Source organism: Caretta caretta, chromosome 2 (genome assembly GCF_965140235.1).
Source record: "Caretta caretta isolate rCarCar2 chromosome 2, rCarCar1.hap1, whole genome shotgun sequence".
Taxonomy (NCBI): Eukaryota; Metazoa; Chordata; order Testudines; family Cheloniidae; genus Caretta; species Caretta caretta.
The window spans coordinates 113653286-113670947 of NC_134207.1; the positions used below are offsets into that span (position 1 = coordinate 113653286).

General features: G+C 40.5%; 1 protein-coding gene across 10 annotated transcripts in view; it reads right to left on the bottom strand.

Moving 5' to 3' along the window:
* Nucleotides 1–17662, bottom strand: part of PHACTR1 (phosphatase and actin regulator 1) — a 447348-nt gene that overhangs the window by 93951 nt on the left and 335735 nt on the right. For all 10 annotated transcript variants that reach the window (XM_048839855.2, XM_048839854.2, XM_048839850.2 and 7 more), the window contains one exon: nt 12285–12365. In XM_048839855.2, the coding sequence (XP_048695812.1) occupies nt 12285–12365 (81 nt within the window). The remainder of the gene's footprint in view (nt 1–12284; nt 12366–17662) is intronic.

Here is a 17662-nt window from a genome sequence, read left to right on the forward strand (position 1 = left end):
CTGTAATTCTGTTGACGGCAGTAGAATGACTTCTGTTGATCTGAAAACAGAATCAGGGTTCTACTCTACCACTAAAGCAGCATTTTCCAAACTTTTTTGGCCATGGAACACCTGTAAACATTTATGGAATACTTCCAATATTATTTTATAGTCGTTTGGTTTTCAAATAAAAAATTGCATGATTTCTGCTCAAATATATTTTATTTTATAAAACAAAGCAAAAATACAAATTTTAAATAACTTGAACTAACAATTTCTAACTGGAAAGCATGTATAAAGTAGTACAAAAATCAAGTGCAAGACCCCCTTTTTTTTAAAATTACGATTCTTTCACGGAACACCTGTTCAGATCGTGCGGAACACCAGTGTTCCGTGGAACACAGTTTGGGAAACGCTGCGTTAGAGCTAAGTTCAATTTTCTCAGCTCTTCCGTGCAAGTATTTCCAATTTGAAACACAGTATTTCAATATACGTTCATTTGATCTAGAGCTAAATTTGACCATATCTGGTAATAAAGTTTGTACTATGAAAATAGCAAGACTCACTTGCTTGAGGAAAAACAATACATTTTAAAATAAATCTGGGGCCTAATCCTGAGGTGCTGAGTAGAGTTGGATAGGAAATGTTTTCCCATTCTGGGACAGTTTTTGAGCTTTTGATATTTTTTCTTGTCCCAAATTGGGATGAAAAGTCAAAATCTCAATTGTTTTTTTCAAACTGAGAATCTGAAATATATTTGAATTGGGTCACTCAAAAATTTATCATTTAGATTTCCATTTTTGACCTTTGTTTTTAGTACAAATAAACTGAAATTTTGAAACAAAGTCATTTTCAACATTCTGTTCAATTGGGAGACTGTCGAAACGGATCCTTTGTAATTGGCATTTTCCATAGAAAAAATATTTCATTGGATAATTCCTGACCAGCTCTAGAGCTAAGCACCCTCAGGTCCTACTGACTTCATGCTTTTAGCATAAAGAAAAGGAGTACTTGTGGCACCTTAGAGACTAACCAATTTATTTGAGCATGAGCTTTCGTGAGCTACAGCTCACTTCATCAGATGTTTACCGTGGAAACTGCAGCAGACTTTATATACACACAGAGAATATGAAACAATACCTCCTCCCACCCCACTGTCCTGCTGGTAATAGCTTATCTAAAGTCATCAACAGGTGGGCCATTTCCAGCACAAATCCAGGTTTTCTCACCCTCCACCCCCCACACAAATTCACTCTCCTGCTGGTGCTAGCCCATCCATCACTTTGGATGGGCTAGCACCAGCAGGAGAGTGAATTTGTGTGGGGGGTGGAGGGTGAGAAAACCTGGATTTGTGCTGGAAATGGCCCACCTGTTGATGACTTTAGATAAGCTATTACCAGCAGGACAGTGGGGTGGGAGGAGGTATTGTTTCATATTCTCTGTGTGTATATAAAGTCTGCTGCAGTTTCCACGGTAAACATCTGATGAAGTGAGCTGTAGCTCACGAAAGCTCATGCTCAAATAAATTGGTTAGTCTCTAAGGTGCCACAAGTACTCCTTTTCTTTTTGCGAATACAGACTAACACGGCTGTTCCTCTGAAACATGCTTTTAGCATGTCTCTGTAGGTGTTCAACACTTATTAAGAGGTGGTATTAAAATTTACCATTTGAGACGTGTTTGAAAAAATATCAAGATGACAACACAAATACTTTTGTTTTTATTTATTTATTTTTGCATAGCAGCAAAACACAAGAAGTCTTTTTGCTGGTGGTAAGATTTATTTATTTTGAACTCATCTTCATTTAATTTCTAAAACCCAATAATTGCCCTTTGGTGCTTGCATTGTGCTGCAGTCTTTTGACATTTAGGGACCATTGTTGAACAGTATGCCCAAAATTTGATCTTGTTTAAAGCAGAGCAACATAAAAGGCTGCTAGTTAACAGCACAGGGAGAGATCAAAGGCTTGGATACAATGGTCATTTGTAGAGTCAAGAATATCCCAGCATGAATTAATCCTGGCTCACAGGTATGCTTGACAACCAGATATAAAAGTCAAATTAATTTTTTTTAAGTGCATTGAAAGCTGCTCTGGATAAATGAAATACAACTGAAAAGAATCTAACTTCAGCATAGTTAGAATCTAGTAATGCAATTACAAAGTATAAAATGATTTAGTCCTGAAGTATGAGTTTAGAATTAATTTAGGCATAAAGATACTACACATACTCGTTTCTCTGTGCATTTGCAAAATCCTTTGCATATTTGCATGGAGCATGTTGTTACCTACTGCAGAATTACTTTCCCCAACATCGCATGAGCTTTTGGAAATGTACATTGAACATAAATGAACTCTAGCTAAATGAGAATGAACAGAATAACTTACATTTATTCTACAACAGGAACACGAGGGCTATTGTTCTCTGCTAATTAGTAGGTATAGCACACCTACTAGTCATTTTAAAAAACAGACATGGCCACAGAGGAAACTATATAACATGGAAGATCCTACACTGACACTTTGATCCATCATAGCCTGTAAAAGTAACACCATGAGGCTGAAAGTCTAAGTATGTAGAACAGATACTGGGAAGACATGGCCTCCTAAGCATGGTTTAATTCTCCTGAACTCCTCTACGCTGCCTCCACCATCTCCACTTTTATGTAACTTTTGAAAACATACTTCTGCTGAGCTACCTCTAGCAAAATCTTGTTCATTTTTATAGAAAACTCTTTTTGTTGTTTGCCTTCCTGGAACTCTGCCTACCTGTCTATCTTTCTTTAGACTGAGTGCTGCAGGGCAGGGACCTTCTATGTTTGAGTGCTATCACTAACAAATAATGAAATAATAAAAATAATAATTCTGTATACTGGATTATTTAGGTCTATATCAGTTGTCTCCTTGAAAATTTTCCTCCTCTCAGGTAATCTGTGTCCAGGCAAGGACACTCACTGGGGCGTGGCTGGTTCTGAGGGGTGCAATACTGTGGTTAGGAAGCAGCCAGACTTATTTTTTCAGTGATGTGCTCTAAAGATTTCAATGTCACATTCAAAACAAAAGGAATCTTTCATCTCTTTCATTACTTCCTAGGGAATCACTCTTATTACTATTTTGGCAGACAGCAAAATCTATTCTAAATAAATCTTGGCTACTGATTACAAATGAGTGATTAATGGAATTTCTAAGGTCAGAGCTCAATCCTTTTCTCAGACAGACAAGTGCAATCTGCCATGTCTGTTGAAATATCATGTACTATATTCTGGAGACCAAGAAATGAACTCTTAAATGTCTGAGATTGCTCTCTGGCCCATGATTGCTTTGTGTACCCATATTTATTAGGGATGAAATGGCCCTTCGTTTTCAGTTTTTATTTTATTTAATTTTCCCTGAGAATTTATCAGTATTTATTACCACAAAAACAAAAACAGGTGAAAATCAGTGCAAAAAACTACTAATAATTTTTCTGGGTAAATATCAGGGTTTATTTTGGTGGAAAGACAGGGGGGAAAAGTATTCAGTAGACTAATGCTTTGAATTCTGTTCATCAGTGTGGTTTGCTGCAGAACTAAAACAGAACTCAAAACACAATGCCACTTCTGAGTTTCAGAAAACACTATATCTCTAATCCTCAAATAAAACTTTTCATTTGAATAAACCATTTTCCATTGTAGAATTAGAACGATTATCCTACAAATATTTACATTTAATTATTGGGCCACACCATCTGCAGCGCATACACTCAGCTTCATCCTTTTCTCCTGTTTTTGTTTTTTTTAAACTTTCAAATACTTCCTTGGATTCTGAAACGTATTCTGAGCTCAACACTCTAGCTGACAGTGATATACCGGAGGTGACCAAGCTGTCCAGCTGATCACATTCCCTCCTCCTTGCTGCACTACTGAGGCTCCCCCTTCCACCACACACAAACACAAAGCACCACCACTTGTCCTAGTCGGAGGAGGCACAGCACCTTCTCTCCGCAAGTTTCAGCAGGTTTCACACACTCAAGGTCAGTAAATCCTCAAGGCACTTTGGGCTACAAGCAGAAATTTGGATCAATGTCCCTCATATTGTTAAAACCAGCAGAAAGACACTGAGTCTATAGAAGGTGGAGATAGCCACCACTTCTCTGATGAAGCCACTGTAACCACATCTCTTAAGCAACTGTTAGCCTCAAGTTCAATAAATTCCTTCTCACGAACACTCTCACCTAGATTAACCTTGTCTACACTGCCACTTTACAGCTCTGAAACGGTCTCACGCAGGGGTGTGAAAAAACACACCGAGCACTGCAAGTTTCAGGGCTGTAAAGTGGCAGTGTAGACAGTCCACCAGTGCAGGGAGGTGCTCCTCCCCTCGTGGGGCTGGTTTCTGTACAGGGCTGGGAAAGCTCTCTCTCTCCCCCAGAGCTGGGGCCGCGACTACACAGCCACGTTAGAGAGCTGCTCCGGCAGCGATTTAATGTCGGTAGTGAAGACAAAACAGGTATCAAACTGCTATGAGAAAGAGTACTCCTGGGGCTGAAACCGTGGAACAATGGACATTCTGAAAGATAGCTTGTTTTCATGATGCTTACAGTTTGTTTTCTATATGAAAATGAGGGAGGTGTGGAGAAGTTCTTACATTTTGGACGCTTACCCGACCCAGGAGCAAACATCAGACATGTTTGCAATGTGCCTGTCAACAGAGTCAATGGGTCAGATTCACATGTGTTGACATAAATGGGTGCAAAAATTTCTTCTCTCTGTACAAGCTGGCCCACTGTGTCCCCAGGCCATGTCACCCATGGGATGGCAAGTGTTGCTGCTCAAGGTAGCAGCTTTAATTTAAACTAAACTCTACACAGGAGACCCACTGATGATGGCTGTTGAGGGGATGTGTTGCCATGACCACAATTACTCCATAGCCAGTGCAACCAAATCTTTATAAGACAATGTGGCCCTTGGACTCTTAGGGACTGATCTTTACTGCCTTGTGAAGCAACTTATGACTGCACAGGGTGAGTGAAAAGTGGGTATAAAATTGTACCATGGGGGAATTCTGTCTGATAGTGTTTTAAACTCACTACACAAGATGCAAGGCAGTGGGAATAAGGTCTGAGATACGAGTGTGTATCTGTGTGTAGTGGCAGACATCAGATAATCAGTTTAAAATGTGTAATGACTGGTTTAGGAAAAAATGGGTTCTTTTAAATGCTGCATTGCAGATACAGGCTATACTTTAAAACTCACAACACTATCTACCACAAACCATTTAGAGCAGCAGGAATCTAATCAAACAGTTTTTTTTTTTAAATATATGCAGTACTTGCAAACCCTGGCTTGTACTTTCATAGACTCAATCACAGAATCCTAGAAACTACACATTGTAAGGAGAGTGATCACTTTAGATAAGTTATTACCAACAGGAGAATGGGTTTGTGTGGGGGGTGGGGAGAAAACCTGGATTTGTGCTGGAAATGGCCCAACTTGATTATCATACACATTGTAAGGAGAGTGATCACTTTAGATAAGCTATTACCAGCAGCAGAGTGGGGTGGGGGGAGAGAAAACCTTTTGTAGTGGTAAATACCCATTTTTTCATGGTTTGTGTGTATAAAAAGATCTTCCGTACTTTCCACAGTATGCATCCGATGAAGTGAGCTGTAGCTCACGAAAGCTTATGCTCAAATAAATTGGTTAGTCTCTAAGGTGCCACAAGTACTACTTTTCTTTTTAAAACCGATGAAGCTGTTTAGCCAACTCCTTGCCAATGCCTGGTCATTTCATGCAGTGTATTCTTGAGTGATTTCTCTTGTAATGATTTAAGATATGGGGTCAGTGTTGTGATAAACACCTTTCTTGTTCCATGAATGTTGCATCTGTAATGTTGCACTGTGATGTACAGTGTCTTGTTAGATTTCACCTGCCAGATGACACTACATCATCAAAAAAGTCACCAAGCACTCAGTGGGACAGGAGGAGTGAGATATCTTGAAAGGGCTGTGAGACAAAGGCAGGAAGCCAGCTCTCTAATCCTGCTTTTTCTTCATCCAGGATAATATTAAGGCAGAGGCTAAAGCATGCTGTGGATCCAGCATTTTAGGTACTCAGTTCAATGTATCTATATTATTTTTACTTTGCAAAGTATGAGTCTTTTTAATGAACATAAAAGGAAAAAAACTCATTCATTTGTAAATTCTATTTGTTGCTGTCTGCTCTGCTCTCATCTTATGAAAAAGTGAGACAGGGACCTACTGTCTGCAGAAGATGCTTCCTTTGGGAAGAAGGCACTACAATTAGGACAATAAGGTCCTTCTTTATGAGTACTGTTTGCCAGGTCCACCACCAATTCCTTCTGACTGTCCCACAGGATCGGAGAAAAGGAACATACAACAGAAAATTACTCATTAGTAATTCCATTTTCACTATGTTCTCTCATCTTACAGCCTCCCCTTCTTCCTTTCAAAGATTGGTGCCAATTCTCACACTCCTATCTTTTTAACCAGAAGATGATGGAGGTGGTGGGGAGACTGGAGCTTGCATAGAGGAAGACTCACTCTTTTGCATCCTTGCCTCCTGATAGGCAGAATCATATAACGCCAAAGGTCATCGTCTGTTTTGTAGGTTGTGAGAAGAGAGATACACAACCAAGTTTTTTATATGCTGCCTCTGCTGTTCTTGACATGAAAAGCTAAAAAATAAAATACAAAAGGAAGAGCAGAATTTCCACAGCTTGTTTTCAGGTGAGGAACTCTGGACAACTTTTCATCTGCTTCTTGAAGGACAATACCATATTACAAGCCAGAACATTATCACACGATGAGGGCGATTATTCAGCATGGTACACAATGTTCTATCTTGATGCCTTGTGAGGCTTAACTACTACAGCTTTTTGTTTTCTGCCTTGGTGTTACCAAAGTTGCAGGAGACCTAATATTTAAGCCTTGACCCGGGTGCCTACTTTGACATCAGCATGCAAGCACAGGTGCGTTTTCCACACAGTCAGACACCTTGTTGCTTTTCTTTCTTGCCCTCATTGAGCAACAAAACTGACAGCAGATTTTCAGCTGATCAGCCTAAAAGTCTGGACAAATCTTTTGGGCAACGTCCTAACTTTTGTTTTCAGTCATATTTCAGGGACCTTTTCCTAAGTGTTTTCATTTGGCTAAGTATCAGTTTTGTTAAATTGCAATGGGGAACATGGTTCATTTTGATTCCTGCTCCTTTATTATGTTACATAGAGATGATCAACAAGACTTCCATTACAAGGCCATTTTTCACACACATCTCTAAGTCAGGACTGTGAAAGGATTTTTGTCTCAAAAGATTTATGGTTATTGTCAGAACAGAGGAAAAAGTGGTTTTTTTAAATTTACAGTCACTTTTAAAAATGGCTTAAACAGTGCTATTTAAAATTAGCCTCTTTGTACATTTGATTTTTTTTTAATTTCCTGCTCTTCTAACTTCAAATCGACAGGTTAGTAATAAATCAATTGCTTTCTCTTTTTCTTTTTACATACATCTAGCTGTAGAGAAAAAACATCCACATATGGGTAAGGATTTTTAAAACAATTTTTAAAACAAATCAAAACCTATTCCCTGTCACTAGCAGACCAAATTCTCTGCTGATGTAAATTAGCATAGCTCCACTGAAGTAAACGGAGCAGTGCCAATCTACATCTGCAGAGAATTTGGCCCTGTGTGTCTATAAATTAATTGCAGAAGCCAGAGTTGGAAGGTTTCATCAATTTCCTAATACCAGTGTTGGCACTAAACATTTTCAGGGTCAGAAATTAGAGCTAAAAATATCCACTGTAAAACTCTCCCATGTAAGATGTTTCCTCTTCAATGCAGGGTTTACAAAAATTTCTCTACCAGCACACTGATACAGGCAACTACTTTCTATGAGAGTTGAGTCTTATTAGTCACTGCATTTTACTGCAGGAAGATGCATGAGTTTGGCTGTTACTGTTCTTCCTTCTCCCCACAATGCACTCCTCTCTCCAGACATAATCTAGGCTTCACTGGTAATTGTGGGTGCTTAACACCTCTGAAAACAAGGCCACTTTTATTAAAGTGACTGTGGTCCTCTTGGTCCAGCTCCAAGTGAAGCCAGTAAGAGTCTTCTCACTGATTCCAATGGGAGCTGGATCAGGCTACACAATTTCTCTCTCTCTCTCTCTCTCTCTCTCTCTCTCTCTTTCAAAACTTAAAAATTTGGCTCTCTTTTTCAAAAACTAAATCTTCTCTACAGATGTAGAATGTACTGCTCGTGGCTTATTTTTGCAGTGTTAAAAACTATTATACAATGTTTTATATTAAATCATTCTAAAGCTATAACTGTGGATGACTAAAGCAAAGTATGAAGCTATGGAGATGCAGTAGTGATGCTGTTTGCACAGATAGGAACTTTGATTTCCAGACTGTAAAAATTCTCTCCAGGTTGACGACTGGCATGGAAAATCTGACGTGAAGATCAGAAGATTGGCTGTAGCAAGGGCTGAAATGGATAATGGGATTACGGTGATTCTGCATTCTCTGCTCACACCACATTACAAAGCATATTGCAAAAACTATATATATTAATAAAAGCCATCTTTCCTCACAAATGTCAATCAGACACATTTAAAAATTCTAACATCATGGTAAAGTATATTTAGTCGTGGAAAAGTGAATTTAAAGGATATATAATTAATTTAAAGGAATCATTGAAAAATTAAGCCTCCAAGCCCACAGAAAAATGCTTATCTTTATGCAGGTGAGTACTTCCATTGATGTCACATGACAGAAGCAGAAGTCACTGGGAATGTTCATAAACATAAAGTCAAGCACATATATAAGTGTTTGCCTTATTCTAACATTTCAGCCACTGTGAAATCTGTCCATGGTATTAAAGTAATCTTACTGCAGAGGCATGCAAAAAAATTAAAAAAAAAACTTTTTAAATTAGAAACCAGGAAATATTGTAAAGCTTTATATGACAATCCAATATCTTTTTCTTTTTATTTAAAATGAATAATGTTGTTTGGTGTGAAAAATGGTTTTATTGGACAGGTTTGTGATGACCTAAAATAACTCACTTATGGCTTCTGCCAGGATAAACAACATATTCAAACAACTGGTTACCTTATGAACAGATAAATTATTCCAGTAGTCCCTGGATTTCAAGTAATCCTCTTTGTCCTGAATTCCCCTTTCACAGCCTCCGGTATGGATATGTTATATTCTTTTATAGTGATTTGCCTTATCTGCTCTTGTAGTACAATACAGGATAGTGAGCAGATCTTACAAACTCATGCCAATAAAACCGTTTACCACCACACACCACCATGTACAGTAAACAAGCACGCTCTCTCTCTGTCTCACACACACAGAGTTTTTTCATAATTCTCAAAAAGAAAAGGAGTACTTGTGGCACCTTAGAGACTAACCAATTTATTTGAGCATGAGCTTTCGTGAGCTACAGCTCACTTCATTGGATGCTGCATCCGATGAAGTGAGCTGTAGCTCACGAAAGCTCATGCCACAAGTACTCCTTTTCTTTTTGCGAATACAGACTAAAAGGCTGTTACTCTGAAACCTTTCATAATCCTGTATTTCAAAGTGCAGTAGGTCATTACTTTAATACTACGCATTATTTCTTTTTCCTCACAATTGCATATGTTTTCACACTTAGGTGTCCTATTTTAGGCACCCAAATCCATATTTGGGGACATATAAAAGTAGTCTGATTTTCAGAGGCGCTGGGATGCAGTTCCTAATGATAGGTATAGTGTTTGATGATATAGTATTTCATTACAGAAGACAATGTCACATATGTATGCGTGGAAGGGGATTTTCCTTCTGCACTTGGATTTTCTTGCTATCAGTGTAGAGTGAGCCCTCTTTAGTGGTGCTAAATACTAGATGTTTGTTTATTTATTTAGATATATGTACTATGGTCCCAATTGAGGAAAGCATAACCTACTCAGGACAGTACTGAGCATAAGCGGAAATGCTGTACTACACAGGGATGGATTTAAGCATATGCTCAAGTGCTTTCCCGAATTAGGGCCTATAAAAAGAGCACCCACCCTCCATCTGCTCTAAGACCCCTTGAGATAACTTAAAATACAAATAAAAATGCACCCCATTATAACTAAACTGCAGTCATTCCAGCCCTTATAGCCATCCCCAACTAGCAAACCAGGCAAACGAACCGTTGATACTACCTTTCCTCTTCAACAGTAAATCACCCTCACAGGTCTCCCCTGCCCATTTCAAATGTTCAGGGGAAAAAAAAGATGGGCTTTGCAACATGTCTTAAAGGTCATCAGATTCAGCCTTTCCCGGAGCAAGGTGGGGAGTAAGTTCTAATGCAGAGGAGTCCTAATTCAATCAGATTCCAGCTCTAGCGCTTCTGCTTATCTCAATTGTAGCTCTGTGCCATGATGAGAGAAAGGATCTCTTAGACAGACCCATTTAGTGTATGTCTACACAGCACACTAAGCCTCGACTCAGACTCAGATTTGAGCCCAAGTCCAAACCCCACTTCCATCTGCATAGAAATTAGCCTGATGACATATTTAGTGCAACAGACTATTTTTTTAATCACTGGAAGGAGTTATTCATGTTTCTTGGTGACGCCCAAAGATATATATAAAATTAGTTAAGTGGACAAGAATTGCAAGCTTCCACAATGAAGTAGCATCTGAGCTGACTTCACAGAAATAAGGGCAAAGAGTAAGGCAGAAGTACTGCTAAAAATAAAGTGTTAAAAAGTAGCTAAAACAAACAAGCTAAAATGTGTAATTTAATTACAAACACTGTAATTTTTGAATTCACTTAAATGGTTGTAATCTGTGGGATGGGAATGAGTTAGGTGCCTGACTCACTCCACACAAAACAATAACAGGATGAAGACGACGATGAGGTGGCCTATTTAAGTATTTATCCACAGTGGAACAGCCATTGGGCCAGAGAGAGAGAGAGAGAGAGAATGATTCTGTAGTCCGGTGGTTAGGGCATCCACCTGGGACACTGGAGACCCAGGGTCCAGTTCCCCGGCTCTATTCATTCTTTCATTATTTATCCATAATGGAACAGCTTCAACTGGAGAGATAGAGGGAGCCCCAATATCAGAATATCCATAGCTCAGTTGCTAGACCACTTTTCTAACAGGTGGGAGACACCTGTTCAAAACCTCTCTCTCCATTAAGAAGGGGGAGAATTGACCTGGACCTCCCATAGCCATTGGGCTAAAAGTTATGAGGTGTGCAGCAGCATCACCACCACCTCCTCCTTCTCCAGCCAGGTTTTGAATGGCACACTATCCGGGAGGTGTGCTCAGAGGCCTCTTACCAGATTGGGCCCCAGACACAACTTAAACAGGTGAATGCCTGTCTATCCTGGCTTGTGAAACACTTTGGGGCTTAGGTAGGAGATAGGCATCCGGATGCCAAGAGTGAGGTATGCCCAGAGGCCAAAACTTAGGTGCAGACGGAACTTTCACCCTGAAAAGTTAGGCGCTGAGTAAATTTGTGTGTCTACTGGATTTGACAGGAGTTTGTGAATCACAGTGGAGCCAAAACTGGGATGTAGGCACCGAAAGGCACCTTAGGATGAGATTAGGTGCCTAAATCTGGGGTTTAGGCAACCAAGCACCTGTGTGGATCTGGGCTTAAGTGCTTGGCTGAATTATCATCTTTGTGCTCTTCACACAGGAAACAACAGAACAAACTGAAGGAGAGGTTAGACGACTGACAAATACGTAATAGGCAACGTGTATTTTTTCCCTTACTTAAATGGGATGACATAAAGCAATGAAATTTCATTCTTGGGTGTGAATGTTATTTTTCTTGTCACATTTGTGAAGTATCCAGGTCATGAGTATTATGGATTTTCAGATTTGCCATGGGAATCTGTGGTGCCCTGTGCTTTAAGCAATCCAAAGCAATGTAAATGATTTCCCTTTCCACAATAGTTAATCCAGCAGTGACTCAGCCAGAATGTTGATATCAACAGCACCATGGGGTCATTCCATTTTTCTTCATTATGTCCTTGTTAGTAAGAGAAGAGTGATTGCCATACACGGCTATAATTTATCCTTCAACTACTTTACGCATGTTTAATTTTTAACTCTCATTAGATGATTTTTACAATTATTCTAAGTGACAAACCTAAGTAAAATTAAAAGAGAAGTATGAAGGCCTGATTTGGATCTCATTAGGTAAACCACGAGTTAAGGCCATTGAAGTTACTGGTATTATAACATTTCAAGATCAGGCCATAAGACTGTACATACAGTATTGTCAATTTAAAGTTGAGTAGACAAGTATCTCTTACCTTTATCATAGATTTCCTTCAAGACTCCTCGTTTTATAAGCTCCTCTCTGCTTTGCCTCATTGATATTTTTCTTTCCAGAGCTACAATGCAAGGACAAACGTACGATTAAATACAAAAATAAACGCCAAGGCAATTTTGAAAGGTCATGTGCTTTTCATAGCATTTATTTTTTCTCTCTGGGCCAAATCTTTGTCCAGTTGAAGTCAATGGCAAAAGTCAGTCCCATTAGTATCTGAAAACAGACAGCCACAACTCTGTAGATTCCCGCTGGTAGTTGTAACATGACTGTTGATACAAATGAATACAGACTGATTTATTGGGGTGCACTTCTGTACTCTCACTGCTTCATCACACATATGAGCCTAGGATATTGGAGAGAATTAGGAACAATGAGGAGAATGGGGTATAATTCACGTGGAAGGGGGGAGAAGGGAAGATGGAAAGATATTTGAAGGAGCACTGTCAGTGAATGGCATTTGGCTGTGAAACCCTCCCATACCAGATCAGGATGAGCTCATGCCGTAGCTCCTTTAAAGGGCCTGAACCTGCATCTTTGAAGTCAATGGGAATTTTGTCATTAACTTCAGCGGGAGTAAATTCAGGCCCTTATGGCACAATGCAAGACATGTCTGAAGAGGTCTTTCCTCAAAGGAGGCAGTGACATTTATGCTGGCAAGTCCCCTTCCTCTTATAGATTTCTTCCCAAAGAAAGGAGTCTTGTGAAATACAACCCTCATGAAGGGGGAAGTGGAGAATAGGCTATGTTCAGGATGAACGAGAGCCATGTCCTCATCTGGTGTAAATCAGAGAAGTTCCATTAAAGTCAATGAAGCTCCCCTTATTTACACCAGTTAAGGATCTGGTCAAACACGTTATAATTCTTATTTTGGTGCCTAGATACCATGGTGATCAGGGCACCAGAAAGACAGATAGAATCACGCTGTTTGATTAGTTCAACAATAATTTTAAAGCAATGTCCAGTTAACTAAGACATCAAAAAGTAATTGGCCTTATCTGTCCATTCAGGCATGTATCGGAGAGTGAGCAAGGGGTGCATAAAATGATGCATAGGGGTTGCTGAGATTTTGTGTGCTCTGTGAGAAACCAAGGCATAGCTTGCCAAAAAGGAAGCATAGTCAAGGGCAAATCCCTAGAGCCATATGCTCTCCTGTCAGATCCAGCACACAAAAAATGAACCGGGAGGAAGCAACTTCAAGCTGTGCAAGACAGATTTAAAGCGAAAGAGGCACTGAAATGACTTTTTCCTGCCCTCCAAACATGAGAACATAACCACTGGTTGTGCGGCTGCGAGTTCTCTGTTCCTCAAGTCAGGAGACACTGCGTACTTGGAGGATGGGTGAGGTTTATATTGACAACTTGTTTGCTATTAGATATATGCTGTGTGATGATCAGTTTTAAGATACTAAGGCCTGGGCCCTGGTGCCTATTATAACTCTGCTTATAAAAGGTACGGTGTCTGATGGAAGTAATTTCTGTCTCTCCTTTTTTATCTAATTTTTAGATTTGATTATATATCTCTCCAGATAAAAAAATAAAAACAAGTCGTCAACATCTAACATCTGAAAAAAAGCAATATATGAACATTTGTGTATATTAAACACACTTACATTTCCTTACACACTGAAATCCCAGAATGATCATCATATTATCTTGAACATGTCCAATTGACCTCTAATGTCAATTAGCCTTTAAAGGCTGTTCTCTATACTGGAATAGAAGGCTTCAGACCCAATACCCCATCACCTTCTACAGTTTTATGTCTATATGTATGTCCCAGATGATATTATCTGCTGCTTTGATCACCCTCTACATTTAACATAACAAATCTCTTACAAGAGACCTAATAGCTATACTATATGGATAACATTTTCAAAAGTGACTTCGATATTTAGGAGCCTACGTCCCACTGACTTTCAGTGAGATTTAGACTACTAAGTACCTAAGACACTTTTGAAATGAGCCTTAGGGTACATCTACACTCCGAGCTGGAGGAACAAATTCCAGCTCAAGGAGACATACCTGTGCTAGCTCTGATCAAACTAGCATACTAAAAATAGAAGTATAGCCGTGGCAAGAGCGGCTAGCCGCCCTGAGTACATGCACAGCATCTTTGACTGATATGGTCTCAGGACAGCAAGTCAGTGGCCACTGCTTGCATCGTTGTGGCTACTCTCTATTTTTGGTGCACTAACTTGAGCACAGCCAGCGAGAGTATTTCTCCTTGAGCTGGAATTTACGCTTGCAGCTCAAAGTGTAAACATACCCTTAGTCACTTTGGCCCTTTTGAAAATTTTACACTTTGTGCATTTTGCTGAGTGTTGGATCTAAATAAGCTGAAACACACATCTTGCTATCAAGGGCTTTGCATTTTTGAAAGCCTGGTTATTTGTCTTGATTATCTGACAAAACAGTAAACAGTAAATGAAGCCAAAATAGGCCAACAAGCACCAGAAAATGATTACACAGGCTAAAAAGGTAATTCAATAGATCCCATAAGAAGCATCAAAAAGCCAAATTAACAGTTCAACAGGTTTTCTAATGATGAACTGTTATTAACTACCAGAACAATAAAAACAGCAAACTCAACTTTGCAAGATACATGAGATACATGCATGGAGAGGCTCCCCAACAGCTAGAAGAGAGGAACTGAGGGACAGTTGGGTCTTTTATCCCCTTGGGGTGATAGGCAGTTTTGCAATCGACTTCAATGGGCCCAGGAGTTCACCCTTGGACTCTAAGGAGGGTAGGGTGACCAGATGGCAAATGTGAAAAATTGGGACGGAGGTGGGGGAGTTATCGGAGCCTAAAAGCCCCAAATCTCTGGACTATCCCTATAAAATCAAGACATCTGGTCACCCTAAAGGAGGTTAATGAGCACAAGTCCTACAGATTTTCATCACTAGCAGAAGTTCCATTGATTATGAATAAGGCTAGGTTTTAGTGACGGGTATTTTTAGTAAAAGTCATGGACAGCTCATGAGCCATGAATTTTTGTTTACTGCCCGTGACCTGTCCATGACTTTTACTATATGCCCCTAAGTAAAACTTGGGAGGGGGTGACTTGGGGGAGCAGCCCTGGGGGTGCCATGGATACTCTGGGGAGCGCGCCCTCGGGGGGCACCACGGGTATGCAGGGGAGGGGTGTGGCCTGGGAGGGGCGGAGGGGGTTGTGGGGGCTGGGGCAGGTTCCCTACATGGCTCCCGGGAAGCGGCGACCTCCAGCTCCTAGCTCCATGTGCTGCTTCTGCTCCACCCCAAGCCCCGGTTCTGCAGCTCCCATTGGCTGGGAACCATGGCCAATGGGAGTTGTGGGGGTGGTGCCTGCGGGTGGAGGTAGCACCTGGAGCTAGGAGCTGAGGGAGGGGCATTCCTGTCACACTTCCGGGGAGCTCCCACCCCCAGGTAAGCACCACCCCACACCCCAATCCCTAGCCCTGAGCCACCCCCCACCCAAACTCCTGCTGCTGGAGGCCCGGGGGGAGGGGAGGCCAAGACTGCCCCAGCAGCAGCTGGTGCAGCTGGCCCAGGGGCTGCCTGAGCTGCTTAGGTCCTCTTTAGGATAAATTCCCACTGGCTTCAGTGGGAGTCTGCCTGAGTAAATGCTTCAAGACCCTGCCATTTTATATTTCCTTGGATTAGGTGGGATTTTATGCTGCCCTGTTTTGGCATTGTTTTTAAAGCTTTGTTCTTTTTAAACACTGAGCACAGTGAGGTCCTGAGCCTGTCCCCATTGAACTAAATGATAAAACTCTGACTGACTTCAGTGGTGCAGGACGTGGCCCTAAATAAATAGGAAAAACGTAAGCCTGTTGAACTGTTTTTTCAACAACTCTGAGAAAATCTCTCATTTCTCATTCATTTAAACAGGGAAGTGCATTCACTCTGCCTAACGGTACCTCTCTACAGGAAACCAAGCTGGAAGAAATATCACCAAAATAACAACACCTGCTTACAGGCAGCAGCACTGTTCACTGAATGGAGATACTGAAAGTGTCAAGTATTGCTAAACGATATTTTGAAAATTGATATAGTAAACTGTACCTTGGGCAGCTAGATAACCAATGTATATTGTATCTATATACATATGTATACACACAGGAATATGTGTGCGTGTGTGCATGCACAGTACATACATGTGCAGATGGACCAAATTATTCTCTCTCTCTCACTCACACACACTCTCTCTGTTTAGTCCATAGTTCACTCCGTAAGGCATTACAAGTAGCATTTTTTTTATACTCAGGAAGAAGCATAAGTGAAGAGCTTCAGCCCACGCCATTCTACACCCTGCGGAATCAAAACTGGTGTTAAGGAATAAGGTAATTTCATGGATAGAAGTCAACATTTCAGAGAGGCAGACATTAGGTTTTAGTCAAACAGTCCTAATCGGAAAGACAAGAAATAGTGAAAAAAATCACAGCAGACAGAGTCCCCTCTTCAAAATAATTGGATAGCCAGACAGCTAAGTAGAGAGAAATGCTTCTCACACACACAGAGAGACTATTTTTTAGGCTAAATTATGTAGAAGTCTAATCATAGATTGTTTAGGATGATTGTCTGCGCACCAGCTTCTTCACAGTCCCTGTAACAAAGCTGTGCTTGTCATAGTCATCACAGCAGAAGATGATACAAAAGCTTCTGTTCAAAACTTGGGCTAAAAACAAGAACTTTGCTCTTTTTTAAAAAAAAGTGTCCTGTGTCCATTAGAAAGGATTTGGCAGCTACACTCAAAGAATTAATCACCTACCCTACTGAACCAGAGTTTAGTTACCAAAATATCTACAGGAAGGGCTTGTCAGGCTGTTCATCTAAGGACAGCTCTGAGTGACAGCAGGACCTGATGATATTAAAACTCAAGAACCAATAATTTTTCTTTATTAGGACTCTTCTCCCCACCAAACAAGTCCTGTATATTTATGTGCATGTTCTCCTTAAGGTGCTGCGGAATCAGGGTGAGATAATCACAAATACACAACTTACAGTTCATAAAGCCTATGGGTAAAACTCATAGCCCTGGTCTACACTAGGACTTTAGGTCGAATTTAGCAGCGTTAAATCGATTTAAACCTGCACCCGTCCACACAATGAAGCCCTTTATTTCGACTTAAAGGGCTCTTAAAATCGATTTCCTTACTCCACCCCTGACAAGTGGATTAGCGCTTAAATCGACGTTGCCGGCTCGAATTTGGGGTACTGTGGACACAATTCGATGGTATTGGCCTCCGGGAGCTATCCCAGAGTGCTCCATTCTGACCGCTCTGGACAGCACTCTCAACTCAGATGCACTGGCCAGGTAGACAGGAAAAGAACCGCGAACTTTTGAATCTCATTTCCTGTTTGGCCAGCGTGGCAAGCT